This window comes from Acipenser ruthenus, chromosome 3, assembly GCF_902713425.1.
Source record: "Acipenser ruthenus chromosome 3, fAciRut3.2 maternal haplotype, whole genome shotgun sequence".
Classification (NCBI taxonomy): domain Eukaryota; kingdom Metazoa; phylum Chordata; class Actinopteri; order Acipenseriformes; family Acipenseridae; genus Acipenser; species Acipenser ruthenus.
In genome coordinates this window covers 85,882,853-85,905,482 of record NC_081191.1, presented here as the reverse complement: position 1 = coordinate 85,905,482, position 22,630 = coordinate 85,882,853, and the positions used below count along the sequence as shown (strand labels likewise).

At 37.6% G+C, this 22,630-nt stretch overlaps 2 protein-coding genes across 4 annotated transcripts in view; one reads left to right on the top strand and one right to left on the bottom strand.

Annotated features, from left to right (window-relative positions):
• Positions 1–2,520, bottom strand: part of LOC117394780 (SWI/SNF-related matrix-associated actin-dependent regulator of chromatin subfamily D member 3) — an 88,115-nt gene extending 85,595 nt beyond the window's left edge. For both annotated transcript variants that reach the window (XM_059018228.1, XM_059018221.1), the window contains exon 1: positions 2,294–2,520. Coding sequence is in view for 1 of the 2 variants with exons in the window: in XM_059018221.1 (XP_058874204.1) it covers positions 2,294–2,305 (12 nt within the window). In the remaining variant the exon portion in view is untranslated. The remainder of the gene's footprint in view (positions 1–2,293) is intronic.
• Positions 2,521–6,158: 3,638 nt separating this feature from the next.
• Positions 6,159–21,703, top strand: ggh (gamma-glutamyl hydrolase (conjugase, folylpolygammaglutamyl hydrolase)). Of its 2 annotated transcripts, XM_034058409.3 has the most exons (9): positions 6,164–6,497; positions 9,328–9,427; positions 9,809–9,859; positions 10,007–10,091; positions 11,843–11,981; positions 13,426–13,532; positions 17,805–17,892; positions 19,171–19,305; positions 21,132–21,703. In XM_034058409.3, exons 1-9 carry the CDS (start codon positions 6,404–6,406, stop codon positions 21,260–21,262), a joined length of 930 nt encoding a protein of 309 aa, XP_033914300.3. In that variant the 5' UTR covers positions 6,164–6,403; the 3' UTR covers positions 21,263–21,703. The 2 variants fall into 2 exon arrangements, with proteins under 2 accessions (XP_033914301.3, XP_033914300.3); XM_034058410.3 differs by lacking the exon at positions 19,171–19,305 and having other exon boundaries at positions 6,159–6,497.
• Positions 21,704–22,630: the final 927 nt, after the last annotated feature.

The window sequence follows — 22,630 nt, the reverse complement described above, 5'->3', positions numbered from 1 at the left end:
CCCTGGAATTTGATGATCTATTTAAATCAATGATCCGTGTCTCAGCTGGTAATCAGGGAATTTGAAATCGACAGACGTCTCCAGGTTCAGAAACCATCCTGTTACATGAGGCAGTCATACAGTATTTCAGGAAATGCAATAAAACCTGGTCACCGCTAATGACACACCTGTTCTAGGCATACTTTTTCTGATAATAATAACACACAAATGTATGTACTTTAAGTTATTTATTTCAATTTATTTATTTCAGTTATCTATAATATGCATAATTCTGGATGTTTTACATTTCCAGTACAACAAACAAACAGTACCCAATACAGCGTGTACTGAATAAAAATGTACAGTGTGTTCAATAACTATAAGGTCTATACTCAACCCATCACTCAATAATGCATTAAGGGACCAAAACTGCAGCGTTGAATGCACTGAAAACATTACAAACTTCTAGTCCCTATAAAATATTTAGGCTAATGGTGCTTTTAAGATCACGAAGCGTGTAACTGATTATTAAAAAAAATGTATACTATGCTACTTATTTAAAGCAGGAGTGTCAATACACAGGCCATGTCCTTTTACTCATGCTTTTGTTTTTAATTATTTTGCAGGTGGTTTAGCGGAACATAAATTGCTGCTAGTCATTAAAAAAAGACATTATATCTGCAAGTGGTATATCAAACTGACGTCCGCATGCCTCACTCTTTCCAACGGGGTGTCTGATTTTAATTGATGTGATACGGATGCTGCATACAAGCAGAAAAAAAAAATAAAAACAATTGTCTGACCCCGGACTGAACCTCCTGTATCTGAAAAAAAATTGGAGGGCCTGATAAAAACTGTCCTGGGGACGTGCTGTTTTTGTTAGGTTTTGGTACAATTCTAAACATTTAACACTGCGTAAACCCCCTGGCCCCCAGTATAAACATGCTATACAAAAAACATGACTGCACTGCCCTGCTGTTGTCCTGCAGGGTACACATTGATTTATATACCTGACACACAGGATCCCAATAATGGATGCATAATTAATCAATACATTTCCAGAGCAGAGCAAATGTTTTTATCCAGAATCAACTTTTATCGTGCCTCTCATTTTCCAGTGGTCTGGATCAAAAGCTTCCTGTCTGCAGTTTAATATATACGATAGATATACGATAGATATGATAGTACATGCTGTATTTAACAATCAAGTAACAATACTAGTAACATTTAGAGAGACAAGTATTTCAGTAACATACTTCCTCTGCTGATGTTGTAAATAAAAAAATGAAGTACCTGGTATAACAATACAATCAAAACCCTACATCCCCGTAACTTGGTAAGGAATAATCAAGTTTAGTCACAATTGGATAAGCAGTTTTCTGTGTGACACACACACACACACACACAGATACATAGACATAGACAGACACATGTGTACATCCCCAGAGTCTAGTTCTTATGAGAAGAAAGGACCTCTGTCATGTGACATGTTTAACATTTTTACTGTTACCAGTAGAGTGCATTCGACCACATGAGTAAAATGGGGCCATTTTTTTAAAAAAAAAATTTTTTAAAACATACCAAAGTCCTTTTCTCTAATGAAAAATAGCCACTGCCATACTCTCTATAACTTGTCTTAATGAATGTACTAAGTTTCATCACATTTGGATGCACAGGTACATCCTCTCTAGCCACAGATAATAAATAACAATAAATAACAATACCCCCCCTTTTTTTCTTTTTACCAGGTCTGAACTTTCATTCATAGCACAGAGAAAAAAAACTGTACTGTAGCAAACACGATGGCAAGATAGGATCTGTGTCCTTGCACAGGTAGCGGTGCAAGTGTCTATTTCTCAAATACTCAAGGTTAACAAACCCCTCATATCTGGATGCTAAAGATAAACGAGAAGGGGGGAGGGGGGGGGGAGATTTCTGTTTTTAAAACAGCATTTTTTTCTTCGACTATTCTTATATCAAATATTAATAACACTGTTACTGAAAAGAAATACAATATTTAAAATAAAATGTCTGTACTGGAATCACTAGCTTGAATATCTACTGCTGTTGTTTTCCGTTGTATTTCTTTTTTTTCCCCCTCTGTGCTGGTCTGAAATTGACTGATTCAGCTAAAAAAAACTAAAGTCTAGGATTCTTGCTGGCAGATTGCCAAGCCTTGTCAAGGTGGGCTGGGCTACGCGGCGTGATCTCATGTAATGGTGGACAAAAATATATCTGCATTTCACTAGAGAGGGAAATATGAAGAGAAAGAAGAATATTAATAATGCAATAATATGCCGTTACAATTGCCTACCTTTCTTTCCATAGCTTCCTCAGTGCAGTCTGCGGACTCGAGGCGGCTGTTGCAAAAGAGTCTCTGTCCGGCTGTCTAGTTCTGAACTTCCCCTCGGAAAGCAGTCTGCGATTCCCCCTCACTCCCCCCGGCTGTTTGTGCTGATGGATGGATGGTTGGTGCCTCGGAAGGGGCTGAATCAGTAGGATGGAGCCGGTCTGGAAAAGCTCAGTGCGGCTGGAGCAGTAGCGCAGGCGCAGGCGTGGGCGCTGCAGGAGACAGAATCGATACAAAAGAGGGGAATAAGGGAGCGTCTGTAAATTACACGAGAAAAGTGACACTCGAAAACAAAATATGGTAGCTGGGGACCAAAAGTGGAATTAAAGGGTCAGAATTTGGACACAAATAAAGAGAAATCAAACGAAATGTACACGATTTTTTTACCGAGTTTTGCAATGAGGTAGTACAAGAATGCAATGCTCACCAATCACAGCAAGGGATCGTACAGAATTAAGGTATGATGCATATTTAATCAGAAACAAAAACATACTGGAAGTGTCATAAAAAAACGGCAAGTTATCAAAAGTGCCCAGCCATTTAAAGTAGAGATATCAAAAACACAAGCTAAGTCAGAAGAAACAATTGAGGCAACCTTGGCCCCCACCAAACAAATAGGCACAACTGTCAAAGCGGTGTAGTTATCTTTCCAAGGGAGTCCTCGCAGTATACTTTTTTTCCCTAGTATATTTCCATGTTGACAAAATAAGTTAATTGTCATTAAACTAGGATGTCCTGTAATATACATATGCGTGGATAAAAATGCCTGGGGTCTGCAAAAAAAAAAAAAATACGTTTGGAGAAAAAGAAGGAGGAGAAGGACATTTTTACCTTACCTTGACGACTTATTTCACTTAGGTCACTGGCAGTTCCTCTCGATCAGAAATGAAATGGCACCATATTTAGAGGATGTGGCCACTTAATTAGAGACTATCAAGAAATACAGCAGTCAATGTAATACATGGGCGCTAAACCACGTGACCTACCTTTATCCTTTGTTTCAGGGCTGCCTGACCGACAACAGGTAGAATTAATGATTAGTGCAGACACTTGCATACAAACCCTGCCTACCCCGACAATACTGGAATGCTGTGTTTCCCAATACCCTGAATTAGAATGATATGCCCTTGATTTATGGTCTTGTATCTGGCCAGCGACCCATCATGTAATTGCAAAAGGTGGGAGAAATTAAACTGTGCATCATCATCATCACTCATCTGAATATCCATGTGGCATATCTCTTTCCTTGATTATATTGGTTAGTCTGCACAGAATGGCACAGAAAAGGGTTTATGTTTGGAACAGTTTATACAGCTTTTAAAAACATTTTTAAACGTGTTTAACCAAGGTTGTGGTTTAATTGTGCTCCGTGTCGTCTGTGACAGAATGCCGTGATACAGGCTATAGTGCCATCTGCTGTTAATCTAGGAGTGCTACAGTGGAAAACGACAGCTACCCAAAAGTTTGTACTTAATTTACTGATATGTTATTACATTCATCCCGACTTTGTAGTATACTGTAGTCTAAACCAAGCTTCTAAACCAAGCAATGATACTTGCAATCTTAGCAGTGTCTGAGGAAGATCATTTCAACCGATACAGTATTCTGATAATGGGTTTGAAGGAAACTAAGAACATAAGAACAAAAGAAAGTTTACAAACGAGAGGAGGCCATTCAGCCGTTCTTGCTCGTTTGGTTAGCTTATTGATCCCAGAATCTCATCAACTGTCAACGACGCGTAGAAGTTTCAATATCTCAATTAAAATCTGCAGCAGGGTAGTTTACTTTTTCTCAAAGTAGTTATGTTTAAGTTATTTACAGTATTCAAATTCATACTGTGGTATATATTGTGCAACTTTAGGGTTCTAAGTCTTTAAAAAAAATACATAAAATTGCTATGCCTTTTTTTTTTTTTTTTTTTTAGCTTTTTGGTGTAGTAAAATATGAAATGCGAAAGTTCAAATCATTGTGTGAAAGGAAGTGTTTGACAGCGCCTGGATACACAATCATTACACAACAGAAGCACATCGGCTCAGTACTGGAGTTTTTCTTTTTAATGTGGTGGTGGGAACGCAAAGGGTCTTGTGCAGGGCTAGTTGTTTTAAAATATTTTATATATATTTTTTTAAAAAAGTTCCCCCTTCATCAGGGCCCCCCTTCGGGGCGTTGGACCCTCTTCGAAACGTTGGGCCCCGTGGAAATTTCCCCGTCCTCCCCGCCCTCTCGGTGGGCCTGCCTGTCAACTCCTGGACATCTCCCGGGACAGATTTTCTTGCGTATTTTGGAATGCATTTGCACTGCGAGTTTTTTTGCCACCTAATTTAAACGTCTCGATTTTCAATATGGGCTGCTTAATTTATCCGACTCGCCCTTTGCGACTCCTGCATATGGGTGATTTAACTGAAACTAACAAGCCAATTAGTCACATTTCAATAGTCTGGACTTCCATTGAACTGGAAAACAACGAGGCAGCGCACATGTGGTCGCAACAATTGTAAAAAGAAAGGAATAATAAAATAATAATAATAATAATAATAATAATAATAATAATAATAATAATAATAATAATACCGCGTGCCTATAAAAAATCCTTAATTTATTTCAATATCACAATGTGCTGTGATGCAATATTAATTATTATATTCTTTACATGCAGTATCTGAATGTTTAAAAAATCATAATTATTATTATTATTATTATTATTTATTTCTTAGCAGACGCCCTTATCCAGGGTGACCTACAATTGTTACAAGATATCACATTATTTTTACATACAATTACCCATTTATACAGTTGGGTTTTTACTGGAGCAATCTAGGTAAAGTACCTTGCTCAAGGGTACAGCAGCAGTGTCCCCTACCAGGGATTGAACCCACAATCCTCCAGTCAAGAGTCCAGAGCCCTAACCACTACTCCACACTGCTGCCCTAATACAATACACAATACAAATGTTAAACATTAATATGCATTTGTTACATATGTTTTCGAATAGTCGTGTTAATTATATATATTGTAGCGTTTCAGCAAACAGGCAGAAAACGGAAAAGGCACGTTGGTTACTGTTCTTCAAATCCTTTTTTATTGATTTAACACACACACACGCACAGAAGGCACTACACGCGCAGGCTACATAGACACTGAGACAGGGTTAACCAGCAACGGTGGGATTGTGGGAAGGGGACACAATACAGCAGGAATTACAGTACACAAACACAGTAGGAATACAGTACAAAACATAAATGCCAGGATCGCTACAATATTCTAAAATTACCCAGGCTCCACTTAAAAGCCCCCGTTCGAATTTTCTGAACAAGGCACTGTGCTCCACGATAATTTAGTCGTGGCATGAGCCAGGGTGCTTAGCAACTACATCCGTAATAATACATTGAACATCACAAATATTGTTTACTTTAGGGGTATGTTTCGTATCAGGTATCACCGCCCCCCATTAAAGTCTGGATCCGCCTCTGATCACATAAAACTTGCACAGTTAAATAATGATGTTTTCATTACTTTAATCTAGGGATATTACAACCTAACAAAAATATAATAATAATAATAATTATAATAATAATTATAATAATAATAATAATAATAATAATAATAATAATAATAATAATAATAATTGTTTACTTTTGCCAGTCGTCTGAATCATCCATATTAGCTTGTTAAAACAATCAATCTGAAAACGAAATTTGGGCGCGGGATTGCAATATCTCATTTGTTCATAAAAACCGTGCAGTATTTAATTCAATGAATTGATCTTATGACCATCTCCTTAGTCAGGTGATATACGGAACTGTTTAGCGCGGTCTGCTATAGGGCAGCTATACGCTTCCGTAGTACGTAACCTTACTCGAGTCGTATATAAAAACTACTGTTCCCATACTGAGCGCAGCGTCATAGATACAGGGGAATAACACACATTGCTATATTTTGATTGTGTAGACTTCAAGATATTTATTTAAACGTTTTGACTAGAAGTCTGCCATTGTCTCGAAGTTAAATTGTTCCAGCCTAAACCGTTTTTTTAGCAGAAGCTCTAAATTTTAAAATACTAATCCCGAAGAAGAAATGAACCCCTTACGTTGTGCAGCACTGCTTGTTTTTTGCAATACTGTCTTAATGGTGTGCAACGCGGAAGCAAGGAACGACAGACCTATTATTGGTGAGTAGAACTGAATTGAACATTTAGATTCTACTATATTACACTTATTACCCTTAGAGTATAGAAACTCGAAACTGTAATTCGCTAGTTAATTCCTGTTGTTTAACACTCTGAGCTCCCACACAATCGTGAGGAAAAACGAAATGAAACTAAACAAACGCATCATGTGCTGGTCATATGATAATAACTGCAGTGTCAAGTACAACAAATTACAATATAATTTATAATTCTAAATCTGTATAATATGTTATATAAAACGGTATGTACAAGGCTGTAAGGCAACACATGGATATTGTGCATTCAGATCTGTCCATTTCTGTATACAAATATCAAAAAAAAAAAAGAAAAGAAAACGCCAGTGCAAGCTGCTGCAGTGTTAGTAGAATATTTTTTAGTAGTACTACATCATAGCCATATCCAGTACTATGTCATTAAAAAAAAAAAAAAAAAAAAACAATATTCAGTATTTTTGCTAAGGGTATGTATTCACATTTACATACTATACTGCTGTTGGCTGTGATCGTTGATACTGGTAGTCAATGATTTAGTCATTGTACACAGTACAGTTTTTTACGGTAGCATTATGTATTGCACATTGGCCGGATTCTGACTGCATCTTACGTATAGTTGCAGTCTTATTCCTATATTGAGGTAATGTGACTTCTTAGGTTTGTACTGTATAGAGACAGTACTTTGAGTATTGTCTGGCTAGGGTTACCATTTGAATCCATGTAATGGGACAATTCGGGCTTTTCAACTCACACCCAGTGCCTCTGTGTTTTGTATTTGTTTGTTTTTCTTTAGTTTTTTTTGTTACTATCATTTGTAAATATTCTGTGCTGAGACAGGCTGCAGGCAGTGTGTGTTTACAGGGAATGGCAGTCGGAAATTGTGTGGGAGTGGAACCTGGGTCATGGTTTTAAAGAACAGAAAATAGTTTATAATAATAATCTTTATTTTATAAAGCGCCTAAATGCACACATCTCAAAGCGCTATAAAAACACAGAGAACCATCTATACATACAGCATATTAAGAGTATACATAAGAAATTACACAAATCAAAAACCAGATCATGATAAAAATGCCTGATCGTAAAAGTGTGTCTTTAACTGTTTTTTAAAAGCATCAACGGTCTTTGCATCCCTGATAGATTGAGGAAGGTTGTTCCAAAGTTTGGGCGCATAGTGGCAAAAAGCCCTATTGCCCATGGAGCGAAGCTTAGTTTTGGGTATTGCCAATAAACCTGAGGATGAAGAACATAGATTACGGACAGGTGTGTAACGTGTAAGCAATTCAGCAATGTAACTTGGAGTTTAGGGGATTTTAATCCCAACAAAGTATACTGAGTCCCTATAGTGGGAGCAGTGCTGAGTGACCTGTTTTTACAAACCTGACCTTTGTAAAACTGTGTGCGCTCCATTTTTGTTATGGATTTGTGGCCACATGGTCTCCTCAACAACTCCACCCTAGCTATTACTATTGCTGGTTCCCTAGCAGCAACCAGCTGGAATTGTGTTGCCATAACTGTGTAAATAAATCAATCCCAGATGCCTGTGTGGCATTGCAAACGCATCTCCGGTCTCCTCTTCTGTCAGCGGATACCCACGCCCCGATTTACAGGCATGGAAAAGTGTGAAGGACAGCTTTTTTAATAAACCTGTCCTTCACTTTTCTACTAAGAAAAGCACATCCTTCAGAATAATAATAAAAAAAGAAAACCCTGTCATTCTCACTTTAATGTGGCCTTCGGTGTTCTTTAGTTTAGTAGCACCACACCCTTGTTCAGGGGTTGGCAACCTATGGCTTCCGAGCCATGCCTGGCTCTTCAAGTAAGCAAATATGGCTCTCGCGTCCAAGTAATTCACAGATATACACCCACAAACAAAATTTTTGTAAGTACAATAATCAATTTAATTTATTATTATAATTTGTGTGTTTATGATTGGCTCTTTGCAGACCACTTGCTCTAAATTTCCATTCAGTTTGTCTCATACACAAAAAAGGTTGCTGACCCTTGCTGTAGTGGAACCAATTGCTATAGGAGTCTTATTTCCATTGTGAGTGTAACAGAACTGCACTCACACACAGTTCGTTCACCCCTTTAAAACCTTAGCCCAACACAGGAATTGCAGGTTTAGCGCTGACACACACTTTTAATAATACAGAAATAAACTAAATTAACAGCACTAACTAAACACTACTTTGCCCTAACCTGACACACTTTACCAGTCACAAACACTTCTACACACAATTTTAACCAAAACACTATGGTTCACACAATTAATTTCTTTCTTTCTTTCTTTCTTTCTTTCTTTCTTTCTTTCTTTCTTTCTTTCTTTCTTTCTTTCTTTCTTTCTTTCTTTCTTTCTTCCCAGCTCCCTGGTGATCTCTCTCTTAATGGAGCTTCAAGCTCTCTATTTATATGATGTGGCTGTTCCCAATTGACACCAATGATCTCATTTAGGAACAGCCACATTCTCACATGTCTTTGGCAGGGATGATTTTTAACCCCCTCCCTGCCTTGCTACACTAGATTAAACCTATGGAATTTAGATAAACATTTATAGCTTTTTAACTGATGTGTTTGTGTAAATGTGCTTGAACTGTTTCTCTTTCCCTCTAAATCTTCAAAGATGTATTTTGCTGTAATACAGTTTACTCCAGCTTCAGCACACAGAGAAGCCTACATTTTCTTGTATATCTCAAATTCTCAGCACATATTTTAGTGATTTTGTTTTTATTATTTTTTTAATTATTTTTAAAATTGTATTTATTTATGTATTTATTTTTTCTTGTAAATCCTTTCTTGTATCTATGATCATTTGCTAGGTGTTTTGGCACAAGAATATCAGTCTTCAGGAAAGTCTTATATTGCTGCTTCATATGTAAAGCTCTTGGAGTCTGCTGGAGCAAGAGTGGTACCAATAAGGTAATAAATCAGTGGTTGTTTATAAGTTATGCAAACCTTGCACATTAAATAGTCATTTTAACATATATAAACATTTATTGTCCACAATCATATCAAAATCAAGGATTTATATTTTTTCCAGGTTTTCATTATATTTAGTATCATTTTAAACACTTATTTGAAGTTTGTAGACCAGCACTTGATATAAGATTTTCAGAGAATAATTTGCTCCCTTTTAGGAACATACACACAAAGACTTACTTGAGTGGACTTGAAACTAGGAATGCATGATATGTTTTCTTGCTTTAAAAGAAAATGCTGACAATGTTTAGTTTTTTTTTTTTGGAATGCTTTCATAAAATGTCATTATTTTGTAACTTTTGTTTCTTGTTTTCCCCACAGAATAAGCCAGTCAGAAGAAGAATATGAACAACTTTTCAATTCTTTAAATGGGTATGTTAAATGTACTGTATTTAATATTTTCATGAATCTAGGAAAAAGCATACATTTTATTAAAATGTTTCATGAGTATCCGGAAAGGACACGCAGAAGACAGGAATGATGGGGGGAAAAAAAATAACTGAAAATTGTTTCTTACAGAGTTCTGTTTCCCGGAGGAGGTGTCAATTTAAGTTCTTCAGGGTATGCTAAAGCTGCAAGTGTTTTTTACAGACTAGCCTTAAAGGTATGTGTGCTGTGTGTAAACTAAACTTTCTAGTGCTGTATTTGTGGACATTGGTTTGAATGAAAAATGTATTTCTGTCTCATGGGATTTTAAAGTGGCATATGCACCTTTTTTAAATCATATAGGTTTGAATCATGTGTGACTACTGCATTTCAAGGGTGTCTTGCAATAAGGCCATTTATTGCCCATGCCAGAAATGCTTTTGCTGACATATAGGGGGTGATGTAAGGATGTGAGCAAAATGATTTGTGGGTGCAAACCCCCCATAATGCTGCTTTGAATCGTGTTTAGCAGCCATAAAGTCTGATTTTACCAGCTGCTAAAAGAATGCAGTGTATGTAAAGAATGGTGTTCATCTGACATTCTGCAGACGCTATCAAATTTGCACTTTGCCATCATCATTCCATTACAATTATATTGAAATGCATTCAGATGAAGAGTATGGGCGGGATATTGGGCGGGATCTGGATACTAAGGAGGTGGAAGTATTATGTGATGTAAGGATTTTGCACTTAGGCAATTGCTGACCCTCCAAGGTGCAAACCATAGTAGAAGCAAGTAACTGAGCTGTATAAAAGCACACACCTGCAGAAACCTGTCATTGGCTTCAGGATGGCTGCTGTGGTACACTTGGGTCTTGTTGAGGAGAGGCAGGAACACAAACAAGCAAGAATCCCAGGGTCACTTTGTTTGGGATGCCGGAGGTTGTGGCGCTAAAGCGTTATCGTCTCATTCCGCAGGTCATTGTAGACCTAATAGCTGAATTGAAAGTGCTGTGTTCTCTGTACTACTTAGCCTGTGGTTAGAATGTCTGGAGGGATAGTCCAATCCACCTTTTCCAGAGTGCTAGGCACATTTCTGGATGTCATGCTAAAAAGGGCAGGCCAATGCATACACTTTTCTAAGGATACTAGCTTAACTGATGTTGGCTGAGGCTTTCCCAAACAACTCAGCTTCATGCTGAGTGACCTCAGCCGTAAGGACTCTCAGCTCCTTCTCAGGAAACCTTTCTTTTCCGTGCGCCAAGAAGACTTTGCTGTCCTTCCTCTGACATTTTTTTGGTTTGTATTTTCGTGCTCCACAGCGATTACTGCTCACCGTACTCCAAACTCTGCAAGAGCTCCCGCTATATAGACCGATGTGCTCAATGAGACCCTCATTATCATATTTGTGCGTGTTGAATAATTTGCATTGCTCTTACGCTTGCATAGGGTGCAGTGCAATTTGAATTTTGCATCCAAAATTATTAATCTTGTGCCTAAACTTGCATAACCCCCATAGTGTCATGTGTACAATGAAGGAGAACTCCTTTTACGGGACAATACAGTTGGCTGTACTTGTGGGCCAAATCAAATACTTGTTAGCCGTCCTTTCAGACCTGTTGGAACTTCAATCTGCTGTACATTTTGTTAAGTAACCTGGCCCGTATAATAAGCATGTCTCTCTGTGTGAAAGAAGTGTATAATGAAGCAGATTGTCCCAAACGTGGTGTAACTTGTGGATTTGACAAGGGCACTTGTGAGATCACATTTTGTACATTTTGGGCAGTTGCAGGTTTTGTACTGCAAGCTGCCAATTTGGCAAGACAAGTAAAGCATTCTGGATTGAGGAGAGGTTATATCGACAAAAAAGGCAAGGAAGCAAAAGATAAGCTCTGTGCATGTCTGTCTTCTTAATTGAAAACAACGTCCCTAAAGGATACACACAAAATGGGGGCTAGCCAATCTAGCAGTGTGTTCTTCATTTTTTAGGCGAATGATCAAGGCGACTTCTTCCCTGTCTGGGGCACCTGTTTGGGATTTGAGGAACTTACATATCTTACCAGTGGAGAACTCATCCTGACAGCAACTAATACCTCAAATGTTTCACTTCCATTGGATTTTATGCCAGGTATATTCTCAAACCTAACAATTATTTACACTGGAAATTAGTTTACTGTTGGCAATCCCTAACTGTGATTTAGGTCAACTATGTTTTTAATTGGCCATTAAAATGACTATTTTAAAGCAATAAATGCACTCTGTCTTTTAATATTAAATTCAGTGAATCAGCAACTTAAATTAATAAGAAAATTGTAGAAAAAACCATCATCAAGAAAGCAAGTTAATAATATTAGTATGTGGGAGTGATGGGAGACCATGAGTAATGATAACATGACATCATATCTACGTGAGCTGTAAAGAAGATAACAAGATATTTATAAGACTTTGGAATTATGTCCAGATCTCACTGCGACAAATGAAAATATGTGTTATGCACTTATCCCTTCTATTTCTCTATTTAAAGATTTACAGATCCATTACCCGCAGTGTTTGTTGTCTTCTAATATGTTTTAGAATTTTCTTGATTTTGTGTTATTTAAAAATGATGTAACTTAAAAAAAGGATGGTGAGTAAGTAGATTCAAGAAACTGCACAGAGTCCTTTTCTTCAGTCAGTTGTTAGGTTTATTGAAATATGCAGGGAGTCTGGTCCCAGGTACAGGACACAGAATACTCGTTCTTACAATTGTTGCATGACATTAAATACCCTTCTGCATAGGTGTCTCTCCCCTCCTCTTTCTCTGACACTTAACCAATAGAAAAGGTACAACTCATTATCATTATGTGTGTGTGTGTGTGTGTGTGTGTGTGTGTGTGTTCTAGTGTGAAGATCTCTGAACTCAGTGCTTTCTTCAGACCCTGGTGTCACAAAGGTCCATACATCTGGTTTTTGGCATCTTCCTTGTTCCTATCTCTCCGATTTGCCTAAGACACTTTGATCCCAGTTTCATTATCTCTTTTTGGCTCTTCGGTCCCCCTTGAAAACTAGCTTTATGACCCCGTCATAAACCAGCTGTATTTTCTAAACAAAAACCTGTTAACTAGTTTTATAACCCAGTGGACTCCCGAAGGGCAAACTTCTTTCATGTCAGGGCTGGAGATCAAAGGACTTGTTTGTACAGCCGTGTTCTGCTGGCCAGCCATTTGCTTTGACACAAATGAATCTTAACTTCTCTACCATATTGCAGCCTTCATCTATCACAGCAGTGCTTGCATTTTTGGAACTAACAGTTTTTTCTATCCAATGTTAAATCACTTTTCAGAAAAATAACATGAATACAGCCGTCATTCCTCATGCGTAGCAAACTGCTATTCAATACTTGTTCCATGTTTTCCAACAAAAAATCTCTACCACTGCAGGGAGGGGTGTCAAGTCAATCAGTTGATCGGAATGCTATACCTATACTTTGTAATGATTATGGAAGCACCATCATTTCATACAGGAAATAGAAGAGGAACTACTGGTAATCTCATTGGACAACACACCTGATTTCCTTGTTCTTATTGATCTAGATGCCAAGGATAGCAGACTGTTCAAGAATGTCCCTGAAGACGTGCTAAAAGCACTGGCCACTGAGCCCATAACAGTGAACTCCCACCACTGGAGTGTCTCTGTCAAGGTACTGTATGATGTTGTAATGATATTTTGGAGCTTTATATTTAATTTAGAATTGATCTTAATGAAACCTACTACTAAAAAGCCATTCTGTGTTTCATAGTCCAAAATCTTCAAACACTTAACTTGTATTTGTTTATGTAAAGAAAGAAACAGATCACAAGAAAATGTCACCCTCTCCAAGCTTCAAAGGGACTTGATTAATTTATTATACTGGAAAGAGACTTTCTGGAACCAGGAAATTGAAAGGACTGGCATTTTAAGGGTTAATGGGCAACAGCGACATTTAGTGGATAAAACGGACAGTACACTTTGGTAATAGTCTCAATGGACGGAGATAAGAGAAATTTGATGTCTAATGATGTAACTTAAAAAAAAGGATGGTGAGTAAGTAGGTTCAAGAAACTGCACAGAGTCCTTTTCTTCAATCAGTTGTTAGGTTTATTGAAATATGCAGGGAGTCTGGTCCCAGGTACAGGACAAACAGAATACTCATTCTTACAATTGTTGCATGACATTAAATACCCTTCTGCATAGGTGTCTCTCTCCTCCTCTTTCTCTGACACTTAACCAATAGAAAAGGTACAACTCATTATCCTGTTACCATATATTTCATTTAGTGTGAGTGTGTGTGTGTGATCTAGTGTGAAGACCTCTGAACTCAGTGCATTCTTCAGACCCCTGGTGCCACAAAGGTCCATACATCTGGTTTTTGTCATCTTTCTTGTTCCTATCTCTCAGTTTTGCCTGAGACCCTTTGATCCCAGTGGCATTATCTCTTTGGATCTCTCTGAAGTCTTAGAGCCTGGCTCCTTCTGGTCCCCTTCAAAACTAGCTTTATGACCCCCTCATAAACCAGCTGTATTTTCTAAGCAAAAACCTGTTTAACTCGTTTTACACCCCAGTGGACTCCCCGAAGGGCAAACGTCTTTCATGTCAGGGCTGGAGGTCAAAGGACTTGTTTGTACAGCCTTGTGCTGCTGGCCAGCCATTGCTCAATGAAGCTGCTATTATTTCTTGCTTGCTCGGAGTCAATGCAGTGCAAGTATCTATATACCCAGAGTATATAGCCAGCTTTCATCTATCACAGCAGTGCTTGCATTTTTGGAACTAACAGTTTTTTCTATCCAATGTTAAATCACTTTTCAAAAAAATAACATGAATACAGCCGTCATTCCTCATGTGTAGCATGTGTTTTCCATCATCTAAAAAAGATATTTGTTATATACAGTTATTTTACTACAAACACGAAAATGTTTAGTATGTACCGAACACATATTTCATGGTTAAAATGAAACTAAAATCCGTAGTTAATTCCAAAGTACTCTGAAAGAGTTATCTTGCTATGAGAGTTTTGGTTTTAACCATGCTTTCCTCAATGCTTGTAAGAATGCTAATTTGAGTTGTTGTTTTATGGTATGTCATAAATACCATCTTATTTGAAATCCTCCTAACACAGAGTCCGATGGAGGTACGTTCATCCTTTTTATCGAATTAACCAATCCTAAGAGGTTGCCAAGAGCTTCTCTGATTGGTTATCCTAAATGCATTTACGCTTGTGTTTGTCCTATATTCTATGTGCTCTCTTCCACCTAAGGGTACTCTTTCCCATCCAAGAGGTGCTTTCTCATTCATCTGAGATGTTCTCTTATCCATCAAAGACGTGATCACTTCAAGGAACATGCCTGCCTGTTTATTTGAGACTGCCTGCCTACTGGTCAACACAATTAAAGCTGTTAAAGAAATGTGAGCGAGATCAAGTACTTTGTTTTAGAAACTGATGTTTCTCCACTCAAGTACATGAGTGCACCTCCCGAGATCCATAAGAATTGGGTACTCGTGGTCTTGTATCTCCAAATGGCTGTGCATCAACTAAAGTATCCTGTTCCTGCTTGCAAGATTGCGGTTCTGTTTGAACCTCCTGCTACTGACGTCGCCATAAGACATCCATCTGCAGCTAACTAATGAGATCAGATCCCTGCTCCCTGCAACACTGAGAACCTTGTCACGTAACTATTAAATATAAACTTGTGGCAAAGTGGTTTGCAGTGCGCAGGTATAGAGGTAATGCAGTGCTCAGTAATAACAAACACAACACAGTTCACAGTGAAAAAACACTTTTATTTGTGCTGCAAATAATAGTAACTGGTCCTTCACAATGATGTGTATGGCACAGTTAAAACCCACTGGGTTCAGTCCCGGAATAAATGAATTATACAGTAGAGGGTGAAACAGTGGTGTAGTGCAGGGTTGGTGCTGGCTTTTAGCGACAGCTCCCGGATAGTTTATCTGTCTAACAATGACAAATGCAATCATTAATAGACAGACAAAAACAACACGAAAAAACTCACGGTTAAATCACACTCGCACGTCCTTTACAGGTCTTTTCTTAGCCATAACAAAGGAACAGATTGCTTGGCCACATCCCGATATACCTTCAGTCACGCCCTCTTCAGTAGCGATTGGAATCGCGTATCCTCCAATTCATTAAGGCGATGACATCTGGTATTGTGACTCTGCCCCCTTTCTGGATGGCCAACTTCCGACTGACCCTGGAATTAACTGCCAAACCATCCAGTCCGGGGCACACTGTTCCTGTTATACAGCGCCCTCACAGGTCGGGAGGGAGATTATTGACTAGGATTCATTCACTCTCTGTCACAAAACTCTACTTTTCATATTAAGCACCTGATACCTTATCTAAATAATGTTTGTTGAAATGTAGGCTATATTAATCCAAGTTATTACGTATTCTGAATTCAAAGGTTATATGAAAGTATTTTTGACTTGTGTAAACGTATGGTACAAATTCAGGTGTGATATGCAATACTGACTCCTTTCTTGTCACATTAAGCTAGTTTGACCACTAGTATTTCGGAATTCTCTATTTTATGCTGTTAATAAATTTATGTAGTTATACTTTTAAACCAGTGTCTGCGTTTGTTTTTTATCTGTTACTACACACTAATCCAGTCTAATATTGTATCGATGTTAAATTTTCACCAGGTTTGATGGATCTGAACTCAATGGATATTACTCTATAGAGTCCATTGTTTGTGTATTCCTATTGCGATTATTTCCATTTGGGGCAATAATTGGAATACAAGTTAAAATAAAATTAGTAGTTGGGATTAATTCCCTAGAAAACTAAATTAAGTAAATATCTGCTACAATGTACACAGTCTACAGTAATCAAATGGCATAGGAATCTACCCTTTCATCATCTATAATGTTCTACAAAAGTCAGACACTGTTGTCTTGTATACTTGGCTATTCCTAGAAAAAGAAAAAAAGTCACAGTATCTAGAAATAGACACATATATATCAGAAGGACTTTTGAGTTTTTTAGCACAGTAATTGCAAAGTCAGCAGAGACAATCTAAGCAATCAATTGTATTATTTTCTTCATACAATAAACATTTGATATAAGATTTTCTGCTGATTTTTGAAGTTTTATTTGTTAATAGCTATAAATACAGTAGACTAATATTCCTATCGTATGCTTTCTGTTTAGTCATAACCCTTTCCTTTAAGTATGTCTCCAAGAACAAGTCTGATAAAGTCAAAATTAGCTTCCCTGTGAAAATGTGCTTTTCAAATTATTTATGTCTTAGCAGACGCCCTTATCCAGGGTGACTTACAATTGTTACAAGATATCACATTATTTTTACATACAATTACATTATTTTTTACACATTATTTTTACGAATTTATGACCATTCACAAATGGTCACTTATATTTTTTTCTAAATGATCCGCCTAACTGTAATATTAGCTGTATCCCTTAGTAGAATCCATTTCAGACTATAAAATTGCATGTGTGAGTAGTTTAGCGATTAGTTTGTGAAATAAAAGTAAGTCAGTGGTTCATGTAATCTAGATAATGTTAAATGTTCTAAAACAAATCCAACAGTGGCTTATCTCGGTATGTTATAGTTATATCAAAACAACCCCTTTGTGCCTCAACACAGCATTATTTGTATTCATGTTAAATGCATTGCATTTTTTCAAATACAGTAACAATTTGAAATATGTTGTATTGTTGTGTTCCACTCTCTTTTAATTGATCTTATTGAGGGTAGTGAAAACTAATAGGCAGGAGGGCTGTTTGGAAGTTATCGAGTTCTGTGATGCATAAACAAAATAAGAACAAGCTTGTTTTTTAATGGAAGCATGTTTTGAAGTTAAGGTTTACCGAAAGAGTACTAGATATTTCTTCACTCGGTTATGTATCCTCATGTTTAACGAAACTCTTTTGTCTTGCTTTCCATTCCAGAGTTTCTATATGAATGATAAACTGCGAAATTTCTACAGAGTTTTGACAACTAACAAAGTCAATTTGGAGTTTATATCTACGATGGAAGGTAAGAGTATGTTGAAAGTGTATGTGGATATGTAAGAAACAAACTAAGGAAGTTTCCACACAGAATACAGGTTATTTTGTTTCTTGATCTTTTACACGTACCAATATTTTTTTTCCCTTTCATTCAGGGTAAGTGTGGTGAGGTTCAGCTTGAGATAAATAATACATCTTAGCTGTATATTCTTAAAGGTGACGTTTGACTGCCATTACATTATCGTCAAGTGTGCCATCGCACTTTTGCTGTAAATGGGGGCAACTGGGAGCGTTCAATATGTTTGGGCTGAGGCATACTATATGTAAACATCAGTCTGAGCTACTGTGATGGGAGCAGTTACTGTATGTTTAGGATGAATGTTCACGTTATCTGGTTTTATTAACATTGATATTGCACTGTTTAGTTTTGAACTCATGTATGAAAAGAGATTATTTTTTTATTTATTTTTTTTTATAAATGTAGTCGTTGCCAATTATTTTTTATTATTTTTTCCCCATTTGGAATGGCCAATTATTTCATTATGCTCAGCTCACCGCTACCACCCCTGCGCTGACTCGGGAGGGCGAAGACGAACACACGCTGCCCTCCGAAGCGTGTGCCGTCAGCCGACCGTTTTTTTTCACACTACAGCCACCCAAGAGCTACAGAGTCGGAGGACAACGCAGCTCTCGGGTAGCTTACAGGCAAGCCTGCAGGCGCCCGGCCAGACTACAGGGGTCGCTGGTGCACGGTGAGCCAAGGACACTGGCCGACCTATCCCTCCCTCCCCCCAGTCAGCGCTCGGCCAATTGAGCGCCGCCCCCTGGAAGCTCCCGTCCTCGGTCGGCAAAGGAATAGCCTGGACTCAAATTCGCGACGTCCAGACTATAGGGCACATCCTGCACTCCATGCAGAGCGCCTTTACTGGATGCGCCACTCAGGAGCCCCTTGAAAAGAGATGTTTTAATGAGTTTGTTTTGTTTTTTGTTGGGGGAGCCAATACTCCAAGCACATGACTTATACAATGCTCATAAAACTAACACATTACAGAACATAAGCTGATTTAGAATATGCCTTCAGCACTGACGGTTATCTCCAGTAAATTGATCATTTTCATCAGATTTGATGGAAATAAGCATTCTGGAAGTTAAATCTTTTCCAAAAAACCTGATGTCATGAAAATGTTTCCAAGTTGAAGGGCAAAAGAATGGCCTTTTAAACACATGCTCAATTTAAATCTGTCAACATGTCTAATACAAACCTGAGTGCAACTTCATGAAAAGGATGTTGTTTTTGTTTATGCAGCCTATAAATACCCAATTTATGGAACACAGTGGCACCCAGAAAAGAATCCCTTTGAGTGGACAAGACCGGTTATCTCTCATTCCCCATCAGCTGTAAAGGCATCGTTTTATATAGCTGATTTCTTTGTAAATGAAGGTATAATCTTTAATCAATCTCTAAGTTTCAAGTAGGAGTGGTCAATTGTGTGTCTCAGTTACTGTAAGTGATAGCAGGGTGGTAATGCTTTGTAAATGTTTTACAAAGTGATTAGCTAATAAAGACTATAAATGAACTGTTGCATGGAATTATGACACTTGGGGTCGAATGCACCAACGTGGATTAACCACTAACCCAGATTAAATCAAGGATTATTTTTTAATCATGTTGCACAAAACTTTTAAACCAGGTTTTATATGTAATCATTGTTTAAAATGAATCCTAGGTTAAACATTTCTTAAACCTAAAAGATTGAAATGTAATCACATTGCACTACTAATTTTAATTCACGTTCCTTGGAGGTGGTTTAAATTTAGACATAATGGCAGCATACCTCAGGTGGATTGAGTTACAGGAAATGGTTCCACAAAGAAAAATTATGGACCGACAATCCATTTGGAATTTTACAGTGATGAGAAGTATTGTATATTTGAGTAAAGGCGAAAAGAAATTGAGACGAAAGATGTGTGTTGTGTTTATATATCCTGTTGTACAATTACAAATGTATTTAAAAAAAAAACAAAAAACAATAAAAAATAGTGTGCGGCATGTTAAAAGTATATACATGTCCGCATGCAGCAGCATGGAGTAGTGGTTAGGGCTCTGGACTCTTGACCAGAGGGTCGTGGGTTCAATCCCAGGTGGGGGACACTGCTGCTGTACCCTTGAACAAGGTACTTTACCTAGATTGCTCCAGTAAAAATCCAACTGTATAAATGGATAATTGTATGTAAAAATAATGATATATCTTGTAACAATTGTAAGTCACCCTGGATAAGGGCGTCTGCGAAGAAATAAATAAATAATATCAGCTAATGCTCTAGCCGCTGTAAAAAAATGTGTGTGTGTGTTCAAAGTGTTGTGTGACTGGTAAACGGCTTAGCCGTCCAGTGAGATAGTTTAAGGAAAAGTTTTGTGTAATAAAAGTGCACAGCCGCGATAAACTTTTAATTTCTGGGTCTGGGTCTGCTTAAAAGGGGCAAACGAACCTGAGAATAAGGTACTTTACCTAGATTGCTCCAGTAAAAACCCAACTGTATAAATGGGTAATTGTATGTAAAAAAATAATGTAATTGTATGTAAAAAATACTGTGATATCTTGAAACAATTGTAAGTCGCCCTGGATAAGGGTGCCTGCTAAGAAATAAATAATAATAATAATAATAACATGTATGTACATGATCCTGTAGCTTGCAATGAACCATATGGAAAAAAACAAAAAAAGTTATCTATGTTGCAAAAAAAAAAAAAAAAACTTTCCTATTCCTTGAATTGAATTGTTCTGTAACGATATTTTAGGATGTAACATCAATGGGTAAGAAAATTATACTTTTTTTTTTTTTTCACAACCCAAAAGGCAAAACACCAAAAAACTAGTGCTTGTCGTTGCTGTTCATCAGATTAGTCGACCCACCACTGGTATTATTCAAACCTGAATATTATATTAAAACAGGGCTAGGCAAAGGCTGGCAGGCAGCTACCGACACCAGCAATAAGGCATGAAATCCACAAGCACATGAGAACTTGAAGTGCATATATGGAAGCTACTGTAAATCAAGGGCAGTGGAATATGGTAGAAGAAATGCTATCACTCGTCCTTAATTATAAGAATTAATAATAAAACTAACCCTAGTTTTGCACGAAACTGAGTTTTGTTTAATCCACTTTGGCACATTCGACCCTTACAGTACTGCTTCACTGGAAATGTGCTTTTCATCTGATATTTATCAATATGATCATTATCTGTTTCATTTTTGTTTTTGCAGCTCGAAAAAACTTTCACAGATTTTCAAGTATGGAAGAAGAAACGAAAGCGCTGATCTACAACTACAATCCTGTTTTTACAGGAAAGGTCTCTTCATTCGAACAAATGTATATTTTTGTTTCCGCAAGTTAGATGGAAGTGCCTAATGAATCTGAAGACAATTGTACTTTATTTAATTCTACCTCACAAAACTGAGGGCTTTACCAATGTTTTAAGAATGGAGAATAATGCATGGGGTAGTGTGTGATTTGATAACTGAATGCCCACCCAAGGGGTGGGATGCTGCATAAACCCCAAGGGCAATCCGGAAGGGTTTTTCCAAGCATTACATTCTCATTTATCACACACTACCCCATGCAGTTTGACAGCTTGTGCTGCAGTCGCGCTCTGTTGCTGGTGTTAATGAGTGCATGTTTCCTGTAATAACCATCCGGTTATTGCAGGAAATATCAACTGGATGATCCCTTTGAAAAATTGCTCCCCAGTTATTAAATATTGATATAGCTATGTATTTGAACTCCCAAGCTCACATTTAAGCTTTATTCCCAAAAAATAAATAAATAAAACAGTAAACTAGGTGGTTGCCCGTGCTGTTGATTTCAAAATGTATTCATCTAGCAAAAGTGTAGCTTAAAAGTATATTTTAAAGTGACTTCTAAAAATATACAGTTAGCATTTATTTGTAATAGAAATGATTTAAAATCTGGATATGTTAAGGCACATTTTCTGGATAGAATTACTGTGCAGATCAAGGGACAGTTCTGATTGTTAAGGGATATCCGAAAACTAAAATGTGACTCATCACGTAAACAGTGGCAGCGTTTGTCCCGCGGTGGCCCCATGCAATGCTCGATTCTGGGGCCCGTATTTTTACCTACGCTACGATGCCATGACTTTCAAACAGGGCAACAACGACACTATTCAGTGTATTGCATTTTACTGTAGCAATTGCAAAAAAAAAAAATGCTCAGTTAGAAATTAACCTTTGTGCATTCGCAGCTGCAAAGTCTGCAATTATACCTGATTTAATCCAGTTTTATGCAAATCTGGTGAACAATTGATATCTGCCCAAGTCCAGTCAAACGTTCCTGCGACATTGTAGAAAGTAAATAGTTTTTGATTAATGTTCAGGCAAGAAAAGCTTCTCTCCCTTGACGCTACTGCGACGGGCACAGTCCAAGGCAGATGCAAGGCAATACTGAGGTTAGGACAGCCCAGCAAATTTCCCTTGTAGATGTAGTCGAGCGTTGCAAGAGGTGAGGACAATACATCAGCTGGAAACGCATTTATTTTATTTTGTTTGCAGGTTCAATTAAAACATGCAGCCCTATGCGTGTGAGACACATATGCATGTATTCCCTTCAAGTTTGAAGCACTGACGGCATGATCAAGCAAACTTTGTAGTGTGTCGAAATTGATTCATTTTTAAATGACGGCTTTCATATACTTGTCCCGAAAGTATTGGTTGGTGGTCGTCTTCAAATTGAAAGGGAACGTTAG